General features: G+C 46.3%; 1 protein-coding gene across 1 annotated transcript in view; it reads right to left on the bottom strand.

Annotated features, from left to right (window-relative positions):
* Positions 1 to 662: 662 nt before the first annotated feature.
* The window catches only part of GABRA3 (gamma-aminobutyric acid type A receptor subunit alpha3), a 139,137-nt gene continuing 128,453 nt past the window's right edge, over positions 663 to 11,346 (bottom strand). Inside the window, exon 9 of the mRNA XM_036740247.1 lies at positions 663 to 1,781. Within this exon, the coding sequence (XP_036596142.1) occupies positions 1,443 to 1,781 (339 nt within the window). The 3' untranslated portion in view covers positions 663 to 1,442. The remainder of the gene's footprint in view (positions 1,782 to 11,346) is intronic.

Below are 11,346 nucleotides of genomic sequence, written 5' to 3'. Positions count from 1 at the left end.
CTTCAGTCCTACCCCACTTTGCTGGTTGCCCACTCCATGGGTGACTTCTCAAAGCTACAGCCCTCTGCCCCCTCAGCCGCTGGCTTCTTGTCTTGGCAGGCAGTTTGATTTGGCACGGGTAGGCTAGAGAAACAGGAGAAGGTTTAGCAACCTGAGGCAGAACTCTGGGGAGCCCTGTCATCCAGCTGGCTGCCCTCTCCAAGTTACACAAGCCCCCTTGGCTTCTGGCTTCTTGTCTTTACAGTGAGTCTGATTGATGAGGGATGGGCCATAGACATCTTGGAGAAGAGTACTGAGGCCTTAGCAACTTGAGACAGAAGAATCTTTCAGAGCCCTACCAGTCCATCTGATTGCCATCTCACCCCACCCTGAGCTTCTGGCTCCTTGTCTTGTCAGAGTTTTACTTTTGAATTTCTTTTGTCTTGGGACAGTATCCTTTCCTTGGTGTTTTTCTTGGTTTTGTTTTCTTCAAGAAAAAAAACACTTGATTCTCTTCCTGAAGAATTTGCAGGAGAGAATTCGGGGAGGAAAAAAAATCTTTGCAGGAGCCAACAAGGCCAGACAAATCAGTGCCTCCAGAAAGGCGCAGGGCAAATAGAGGAAGGATCCTACCAGTGCTCCCAGGGAGAGAAGGCTTCCTGGGAGTGCCTGGTGTGCTTCTTGAGGACATGCAGAAGAGTGGAGGACAGCCAAGTGGGGCCAGTCACTTCTCTCCATGCAGGCCATACTGAGGGCAGCCAGAATGAGATGGTGTTGCCAGGAAAACAAGTGGGCATGGCCAGGGCCCCAGGAGTTGGTGGTTCTGTTCTTCAGACAATCTTGTCCTCCTGTTTCCCCAATGCAGAAGCTCTGGTAGCCTACAATGACCTTTGTGGCATGAAGGCAAGCTTGATAAGAAGCAATGTGAAATGGGATGGTATGGGAATACAGTTGTTGTTCGTCCTCATTATGGAATCTCAGTTAAATACACCCATGAGGCTGATGAGTGTGGCCTAGGCCATCAAATGCTGCCTCATCACTTTGGAGTACCAAGAATAGCCAAAGTACTCCATGGTGAATAGATGGCAACTAGGTATGGGGGCAGGATACTCATAGGGGTATGTACCCTGAAGGATGTTATCATGGACTTATGGGTATGCACACACTGACTTTCTTTTGAGGACTGGCATGGCTGAGAGGAGTGGGCAGGATGGGGAAGCTAGTGAACCAAAAGACTTGTAGCAGCAAACCGTACTGATGGAGGGCAGACTCCCAATGTTAGAGGCATATTTCCTTAGTGACATTTTTTGAAGTTGACAGCCCAAAGTGAGCCAAATGAAAGAGTCACAACTTGACTGATGGTTCTAAAGCAAAGCCTTTATGTTCAGAAGGGAATGAGAGACGACCCGTGGGCATTGTATCCTGGGATGCTTCTTGGCAATGAAATGTGTGGAGGTGTGGCTTTACTGTTTCCGGATCATGCCCTTGATGGCTGACTCCCGGTTGACGTATGTGGCCCAGTAGACCAGATTAAAGATGGCAAAGAGCACGGGAAAGATGATGCGAGAGATCTTGTCCACCTTGCTGACACTGTTGTAGGTCTTCTTGGTTTCAGGGGGACTCTCTACCACGTGGGGTGTCTTGGGAGGGGAGACAGTTGCCCCCGATGCAGTGGCACTGGCTGCAGCACTCTTCGAGATGGTGGAGAGGCCAGGGTCCTTGGCAATGTTGAGAGCATAGGTGGTCCCCACGATGTTGTAGGTGTTGTTTGCTTTCTTGGCCAAGGTCATCGGCTCTTTTTTCTATGGGAGTGGGTGGGTGGGTGGGAAAACAGGGGAGGGGGAACAAAACAAAAACTGATTACTTCCATTGTACAAACCAATATGGAGGGCTGGAGAGAGAAGGGGGAGGTAGGACACTGGAGTTATGGAGTCAATGGTAATGAGGGACCAGGGTTACAGTTAAGGATGATGACTCATGATGGGGAGCAATGTACTGATATGCAGTGTCATCTAGGAGTCAGGGCCCTTTGGACTGCACAGCAGTCTGGGATTATAGAAAGGAGGACAAATTTTAGTTAGGAAAAGTGATCTATCTTAAACTTTTTAAGGAGGAAGAAACTGAAGCCCAGATGGAGGAATTTGCCCAAGGTCTCACAGGCAGCAGGTAGCAGAGTCAGTATTTGAACCAAGTTCTTCTAGATTTTGGTTTCCAAATCTAATGTTTTCCCCAGGTTTCTATGTTTAAGGTCTAATAAACATGAGGTAGCAAAAAGAGCAGTGGATTTGGAGTCAGAAGGACCTGGATTCAAGTTCTCACTTGGCCATTTGCAAGTTATGTGACAATAAGCAAGTTATTCTCTCTAAGCCTCAGTTTCCTCAGCTATAAAATGGGGATGATGCTACTTGGACTATCGATTTAATGTGCATTTACCACACATTACTCATCAATATGATTATATGTATGCACTACCCACAGGCTCAGATGAGTGAGTTCTGCAAGTCAGGTGGAAGGAGAGCCCTGGCTCTCCTGGTCAGCAGTAAATTGTTACCATGACTTGTAATAAGAAGCGGGGCAAGATGGCTGGGGCAGCTGACTTGGGAACAGTAGAAATAGAGTAGGATTAGAGCTCAGGGCTGTCTGGGAGGAAGACCCAGGCACTTGCCCTCAGCTCAGGAGCAAGGGCAGGAAGGGAGGGGCAGCAGCGAAGTGAGGAGGAAGCTACTGGGTCCATGGATTCATTGTTTTCCATGTCATGGAGCTGTCCGGGGCGATGGTCCTGGAAAACAGAGAGGATGAAATCATGCTGCAAAGCAATACACGGACACGCATAGGGTGACCTTCCTAGGTGACTGACAGTCTGAAGGAGCAGGAAGGGCTTGGTCTGGTCCAAGAATGACCTACCTTTCCCCAGGCTTTCAGCTCAGGAGAGAGCTCAGATGCCCTAGTAGGTTACTTCTCAAAAGCTACCATTGATGCTGCCCAGGAATTACTCTGAGACTGAGCCCGCACTGGGAAAAGAGAGCAGCAATGTCGCAACAACTGGGAAAGGAAGCCTGAGTTCTCTCCAGCAGCCCAGAATTCCTAGGCGTTATCATTTCCAGCTTTGGGGCTTTGGATTTCATGTAGTTGACTCACGTGACACTTCACCAGATGCACATTTCTACTCAAACAGTGAAAGGCTCGGGGAACAGGCCTCAAGCTCTCTGATGACTCTGGCCAAGTCAAAAGGCAGCAGGACCCATTTCTCACATGGCACCAGATCCTGATGACTATGTTTGGTGGGGGTAGAGGGGTGCAGAGCTCATTTGGCTTAAGGAAGTATAGTCAAAGTTCCCCCTTTGCTCTTGGTCTGCTCTCCTAAGAACTAAAGAAACTCACACTGGTCAGAGGACCAGGTGCCAGGGAGAAGGAAACTTTGAGATTCTCCAAGTGGTCCACGAGCCACACACTGGTCCTTATACATCCGTAGGTGCTCAGATGTTGGCTGTATGAACAAATGAATGAATGAATTAATGAGTCAAATGTAAGTTATTTTTTCCAAGCTGAGAGGTGGATGGTGAGGATACTTTCCATAGCAGACTTTGAATTTCAGGTAACAACCACTAGCATGTACTCAGAATGAGAGTTACTAACCCAGCCCTAATTCAAAAAGATTTTGATGTGTGATTAAAAACCGGACCAGGCTTATTTTTTTTTAAAGTTCCGAGCAGAAAGCTACAATGAAGACAGCATTATGTGCTGAGTTTAGTGCTATAATCAAAAACAACTTATAGCATCTCGGAGGTAGAAGGGACCCTAAAGGCCAGCTAGTCCAACCTGTGCCTGAAATAAGCACCCCTCTGTATCATCCATGACAACTGGATACCCAACAGTTGTTTAAAGAAGCTCCAGTAAGGGGGAACCCCCTACCTGTAGAGGCAGCCTGTGCCACTTTGGAGTAGTGCTAATTATTAGGAAGCTTTTCCTGACATCAAGCCACAGTCTGCCTCTCTGAAAGTTCCACCCATGGCAGGGTACCCATGGCCCCTCTGGAGCCAAGAAGAATGGCTCTATTCCCCTTCTACTTGACAGAAGCCCTCAAACACTCAAAGGCAGGTGTCATTTCCCCCATTCTCCTCCTTCTCCTCCTCCTGCCAAGTCTTTCTTTTTTCAGGCTAAACATTTAGTGTTATGCCTGTTAGATATTGTGTGCCAAGGGAGCCAGACTTCAGACTCGAATTTATATTACTTTTACACAGCTGTACCAGAGTTTTTCCAGTTTTTGTCATTTCTTCTTTAGCTCTCTCCGAGAGGTAGCATGTAATATTAGAAAGAGCAAGGTTCTTAGATTCATATCTCACCTTTGACTCTCACCATCATGGGCAAGACCCTCTGATTTTCAGTTTCCTCGTTTGTAAACTGGGGGTGATAATACCCATAGTGCCTCCCTTTCAGGATTGTTTTGAAGATAAAGTGAGATAATGCATGTAGAACCCCTTATAAGCCTAAATGCATGCCAGCCACTACTGTTACTGTTCTCCACTGTCTCTACCTTGTGTTCCTTTCTTATGATTCAGAGAAAACATGTACAATTTCATCCTTTTATAGCCACAAGACACTAACTCTCATTGAAAGACAAACGTCTGAAATCCCACCGTCCAATAGCTGGGTTTTCCTAGGTGCCCATCCTTGGCTCCAGGTATTAGGTCACAGATGGAAAATTCCACATCTAGCTTCTTCAGAGGACACTTGGAGCAGCTCCTGAAACTAGTTCTTCACCAGTCTCAGTCAGCTTCTCTGGTCTCATTGATGTGCGATGACTGTTGGCATGGTGTTTATTCCAACACCATGTAAACAGGCTCTTGTCCTTTTTGTATATTAAGATGGTATGGCTATATACTAAATTGAAGTTGGTGTGCTCTTGGCAAAAACTTGGCTCTGTAGGGAGAAGTGAAATCGTTCCTAAGCTTGGTAACTCTACCTTCCCTCAAGATAGATGACTTCTTGAATGTTGTGGTGTAAAGAGTACTGTGCTGGAAGTCAGGGAAGTTTCAGCTCTAAAGCTTTTGTTTCCCCATGTGTAAAATTGAAGTGAGGGTGGCCAGGATGATCTCTAAGGTTCCTTCCAACTCTAATACTCTATGATTCTGTTGGAATGTCCCCAAGTTCCACTGATGGCACATTTCCAAGTCCATCATGATCAGGTTTCACTAGAAAAGACAATTCTATGAACATGGGGCAGTCCCAGGCTGTAACCAGAATGGCTTTTGTTTTCTTTGAGTGACTCAATTTATCTCAGTGAGCTTTACTAGGGGCTAAGCCCCAGGCCCAAACCCCATTAGGTGTTAACATAATCCATGTGGATATGAACCTCCCAGGGCCCTAAGGGGAGGGTCCAACTCAAGAACCAATCGCCAGAGCCTGAGCTCTGGTGATTCAGTTGATGTTTGATGATGTCTGAAGCCCTATAAGAAGGGAGGACAGAGCCATTTGTGTGGGGCTCTGGAGATGGTGTTGATGAGGAGACTCTGGGCAGCTGTAGCTAAGGAGCCCTCCAGCTTGTAAACCCGGATGCTGAAACTTTGTTGAACTCTGGTAACTGTGTGTTGGGATTTGAATCAGACAAAGTCTGTTGATGTTTGTAATTTGTTTGCATTTTGTTTTGAAGTTCAGGGTGCTGGTTTTTTCCCCTGAACTAACTGAATGATATTTGACTGCTGAATTAAAAGTAAGCTTCTCAACCCCTTCACCTTGCTTTCCTTAATTAAGCAGATCAAAAGAACCTGTGCTGTTGTCAGCTTTCTGGGTGCTGGCTATGGGTGAATCTTATACCCCCACAGAAGCTGCTAGCCGGATTGTTAAAACACAGGCCCAGCGCGTACCTCATTCTCAGTCTCAGCTATATTTCTGTCTCTTCTCCCTGCCCCTCATTCAGGGCTCCAAGCCCTTGGAAGCATTGTCTATTGATTGCTAAGACCATTTGAGGAGGCAGACATGGAGGGAGAAGAGTGAGAAGTGTTGGTAGGGATAGCCAGAGACAAAGCCAGTATCCTGGCCTCACAACACTGTGAGTAACATAAGAGGAGGGAGGTGGAAAGAAACTGTAAAAACCAATGCCAACTCCCCCCCCCCAAAATTCATGTTTTCTTCCCTACAGGAATTTGATTTCTGAAAGTATAAATGACATCACTTGGGATGTTTTGGAGTTTGAAAGCCTAGCAGGAAAGGAATTGTGAGCCTTACAAATAAGCAGCACTGAGATTTTAGGGGATCACCCCCAAAGGTTTTGCAAATGCCAGTGCATGGGATATACCTTTCCTGAGAAGAAAAGAGACAAGTGGCCACCTGCACTCCTTGGGAGAGTGCTGCGAGTGTCACGAGGAAGGATGATGTGTCATCAGAACAGCAGAGAGTCCTTTCCTCCTCCACATATACCCACTGGAACAATTCGGAACCAAGTTAGCCCATCTCCTTTGAGGGCCCTGCTATCTACTACCTCCTTCCACCCTAGTAAAGGACTCACTATGACCCTGTGAATTTCAAAGTACCTAGACAAGAATCTTCTCCATAGCATCCAACAAGTGGTCATTTGGACTCTGCTTGAAGACCTCCAGTCTTCCCAAGGCAGCCCATTCCTACTTTGGATAACCCTAATTGTTAAGAAGTTGTTGGGTTTGAAGGTAGCCTGTCACCCCACCCCGCACCCCCCCAACCCTGACCCAGAATTCTTCTCTGCTCCAAACTTAATACCCCCAGTTCTGTAAATCTAGAGCTGGAAGGGACATCAGAAGTCATCTGGCCCACCCCCTTCATTTTACAGATAAAGAAACTGAGTCCCAGGGAGATGAAGTGGTCAGTAGATGATTCCCCAGGCAACAAGTGGCCAAGGCAGGATTTGTACCTAGGATTTCCGCTGCAAGGTCCATCTCTTACAGCTGTATCACATTAGCTCTCTTAGCTGACATTTTCCTGGCTCCTAATGATATGGTTTATGCCGTCCAAATATTCTCACTCTCAGGTCCTCACTTTAGTTTTACAGGGAGTTATTTGTCCAATTTTCTTAAAAGAAGGAAGTGAGGCATAGAAGTCTCTGGGAGGAGCCTGAGCCAATAATCTCTAACATTTCTACAGCCTTTGAAGTTGGCAAAGCACTTTCTGTGTGTTATCTCATTTGAGCTCACAACACGCCTGTAAGCTAGGGAATGTAGATACTATTTTCTCCATTTTAAGGAGGAGAAAAATGAGACTGCGAGTGGGGCAATGATTTCCCCAGGGTCTCCTAGCTAGTAAATGCCATGGGAGAGATTTGATCCTGTGTTTTGCCTGCTGCCCCCCCTTGCTTCTTTCAGACCAGTATTGTAGTGTAGCTAGCACATGCAGTGAAGCCATTTTGTACAGGACCAAGACCAACACTGTCAGCTGAAGATGCTGACAATGCCTCTCCCAAGGTGGGTGTCCAAGCGATTGATTTTTGAGCTAGTGGCAGAGGAAACTACAATTCTGTTTGGAAGAGTGATGGTCAGAAATACTGGATGCTTCAAACCTAGTGAGCTGTCCAGCATCCCTGGGCAATAACAGGGCAGACCTGCTTGGGCTTGGCCTGGCCGGCCCCTCCTGCAGATTGCAAACGATTCTCAGGCCCAAGGGAAGAACTGCAAAAAAAATCAAGCCCCACATTTGTGGCAATGATGCTCCCCTGAGAAGTGAGCCCCAGGGAGCCCCCACAGGGAGCAGAGTGTAGAAACTGAAGCATTGCTCCCTGATTCCATGACAAATTCACAACCCAAGGTCACTGTCTGGACTGCAGAGTGAGAATTGTCTGGTCCCAGCTCCTCCACACCCAGCTCATCTGGGCCCCCACCTCCTATTGTAAGAGACAATCCAGAGAGTCTGTAAGCATTAGAGCTGGAGGGGGAGACTAAGAGACCATCTAATCTAATACCCTCATTTTAAATATGGCGAAACTGAGGACCAGAGATATAGCAGATTTTCCCAAGGTTACTCAGGAATTTAGGTGGCAGGGTGGGCTCTAGAACCCAGGTCTCCTCCCTCCTAGGCCAGTGTTCTTTATGCTAAAGTTTCCTGTATGGCCTTAATCTTGATCCAATTCAATGAATCTTCTTTGAACACCTCCTGTATTCAAGGATCATGTCAGTAGGGGACCCTTGGTTACCCAATACACAGAATCACATAGAGAAAGCTTCTACTGGTCCAGGCCCCTAGTAAGCTATGGCTTCTAAAGACATCAAAATGGGGATCCAGTAAAGCAGCTTGGTAACTCAGTTACGGACCTGGCATCAGAAGGACTTGAGTTCAGATCCTTCCTCAGACACTAGCTGTGTGACCCTGGGCAAGTTGCTGAACTCTCTGCCTCAGTTTCCTCATCCATAAAATGCAGATAATAATATGACCTTTCCTCTTGGATGACTGCCTTGTCATGGCAGGGGGCTTGCATAGTTCAATGAAGCTATGAATTATACCGGGCAGGGTTACCCAAAATGGACAGGTCATAGTGGAGAGTTCTGACAAAAGGTGATCCACTGGAGAAGGAAGTAGCAAACCACTCCAGAAAAATGACTCCAAGAAAGCCCCAAGTATTCAAAGGCTAAAAGAGGTGACACTGAAAAATGAGCCCCCCTCAGGTCAAGAAAGGTCTGGTGTGCTAAGGAAGAGCCAGGCACAACTGAGTAACCAAACAGCAACAACACAACTTACCTGCCAGGGTTTTTGTGAGGACCCAGTGAGACAAGATACTTGGAAAACCTTAAGGTGCTGTGTAAATGTTAGCTAGAATTATTGCTATTCTTCCATAAAACTCACAGCAAAATGAGACCCCTCTAATCCCACAAGAAGAGTGGTCCTTGGCCCAGGAAGGCTGGGTTTGAGTGGGGCATGGATATATATTTCTTTAACCACTAAGAAGAGTACTTTGGAAATACAGCCCAGAGCTGTTCCCTGTCCACTGACAATCTGTTCTTCAGCTCTCCTCCTGACAGTTGTTTTGAGTAGAGCTAATTAAAGGTTGAGACAGAATCAGTAGTGAACTTTCATGCCAGACAGCACCAAAACAACATGGCCTATGACTCAAAATGCCAGGCAAGCATGGGAGAGAGTCCCAGTCTCGATCCCCTAAAGCTATCCAGCTGCTCTGGAGGGGCCAGGGACTCAGGTAGCCTAGAGGCTTCTGGGAGAAGACTCCCAGACTGGGCTCAGGAAAGGGGCCTCCTATAATTGGGAAGGAAGGATACACTACTGTAGGGTCCTGTGAAGAATTCTGGTTATGTATAGGTAGTGGACCAACCTCCTGGAAGAATCCGGAAGTTCTAAATGAAGACTGATGCTATTCTCAGTTCACACTCAAAACTTCCAGGATGCTCCTTCCCCAGAGTGGACACTACTCTGCTTTTGAGGCAGGAGGGGAAGTGTTGAGGGAGAGCATAGCAAAAGTCCAATTATTTAAACTGTGTGGGATCATAGTCAAGGGTCCAATTCACCTGACTACTAATATCTAAACCAGACATGGAAATGGCCCAGTGGCACAGGATGCCTCAGATTGCCGTGAAGGCTAGGCTTGGTCAGCACGACCTGAAATTTGTTCCTAATATGACAGAAGCTCAGCAAAGAAATCCTCCTGTCCCAGAAGAGACAAGCGAGACAGTTGCTCAGTTCTCAACCTGAAGGCTGAAGGTACCAAGCACCTCCGTAATTGGCTTAAGCAAACCACCTGATCTTCCCTGGACCCTTCCAAATCCCTTGGAGATTCTTGTCAAAGCAAGGTGCCTTCCACTGACATTTGCTACAGAGCAGGGGTTCTGAAACTCCAGCCCATGGGGTGAAGCCATCCTTGTCCCCAGCACTTGGCACAATGCTTGGAACAGAACAAACATTTAATAAAAGCTTCTTGACTGACTAACTGACCATGCCTACAAGACAGGGATGCTATTCTACGAAAATATATTTTTTCTCTGTTACATGGGATGTGACTGTCTCGCAATTTCAAAAGAAGGAAGTTAGTGTTTGTTTTTTCCAATGAAAAGAAAAAATGACCAGAAAACCTCTTTCGCAAATAAGGAAGCTGCCTCTCTCCCTTTATCCTGGTCTCTTTTGCTTCCCAATCTCTCTGTTCACTAACTGGCCATGATATAGAAAAAAGTATATGTTTTTATTAGGTGTTTTATTTATTGGATAGCTTTGTATGCCCCCTTTTCTTAATTTAAAAAGTGGATGGGGTCATGTTTTATAGTTCTCCTAAAAAGCCAAATTTAATTTGCTTTTCATTTATATGACTTGAGTTTGATTATTTTTTTCCCCTGTGACTGAGTGGCCCTTGACAGAAAAAAGGTCCCCTACATATCCTATAGAAATACAGAGAAAATGCAGCCCTAACTTGTAGGTCTAGCCATCTTCCCTCTCTGGGATTTACTTTCAAATTCACTGACTTGCCATTAATTGGATGACCTTGGGCAAATTTCACAGACAATCTGGACACCAGTGTCCTTGTTCGGTTCAACAAATAAATAGTGGGGTCCTACTAGGTGCTAGGAGCAGATGTTGAACTAAATGACCTCTAAAATGATGGTCAGCTCTAACATTCAAGCTACTGAACTAGGGCCCTTGCTTCAATGGGCTCACCTCTTGGCACTTGCCCCTAGGGCTGGGAAAGCACCTTACTTTGGCCCTCATTCTGCCCCCTCCTTTTCCTTTCCCTATCTGACCTACAAAGCACATTCTGATGAGATTCCTCCCTTCTCAGTCCCACCGCCATCCCCCAAGCCCAGCCTCCAGAATGAATGTCAAGGGCAAAGCTTGATTTCAGAATTGATTCACTAATAAAAAGACAGGACTGGTCGTGCTAGAGTAAGCACTTTCTGTAAGCATACGGGGTTGGAATAGAGATCGACTGAGGGGCAGGGTGATGGAGGAGCTGTCTGGCAGTTATTTGCCCAGAATTTAAAAGAGTAACTATGGGGAAAGCCAATGCCCAGGAAGGGGGCACCAAACGTTTCCCCAAGTTGGTTCAGGTTCCCTGCTCAGGGAATTCTCCTCAGAGCCTAAAGGGAGAACTCTAGTGGGCGATGACATCCTAGGGAGCTAAGCCATATATTTAGCATGGCCACCTATCCAGCCTCTGAAGACAATACAAAGGGTTCAAATGGATACAAAATTATTCAGAGACTATTGATCTCTACAGATGATTAGGAGAAGTAATGGAAAAAGGGCTGGATTTATAGTCAGTGGGCACCCTGGATTTTAATCCTCATCCTGGGCACTTTCTACCTGTGTGACTTTGAATAAGTCATGTTCCTTCTCTGTGCCTCCATTGCTTCATCTCTCAAAAACAAGAGACTTGGACTTGATATTTAAGGTCCCTTCCTGCTTTAAAAC

This window comes from Trichosurus vulpecula, chromosome X (genome assembly GCF_011100635.1).
Source record: "Trichosurus vulpecula isolate mTriVul1 chromosome X, mTriVul1.pri, whole genome shotgun sequence".
Taxonomy (NCBI): domain Eukaryota; kingdom Metazoa; phylum Chordata; class Mammalia; order Diprotodontia; family Phalangeridae; genus Trichosurus; species Trichosurus vulpecula.
Note: the sequence above shows the minus strand (reverse complement) of the source record. Positions and strands in the feature narration are given on the sequence as shown.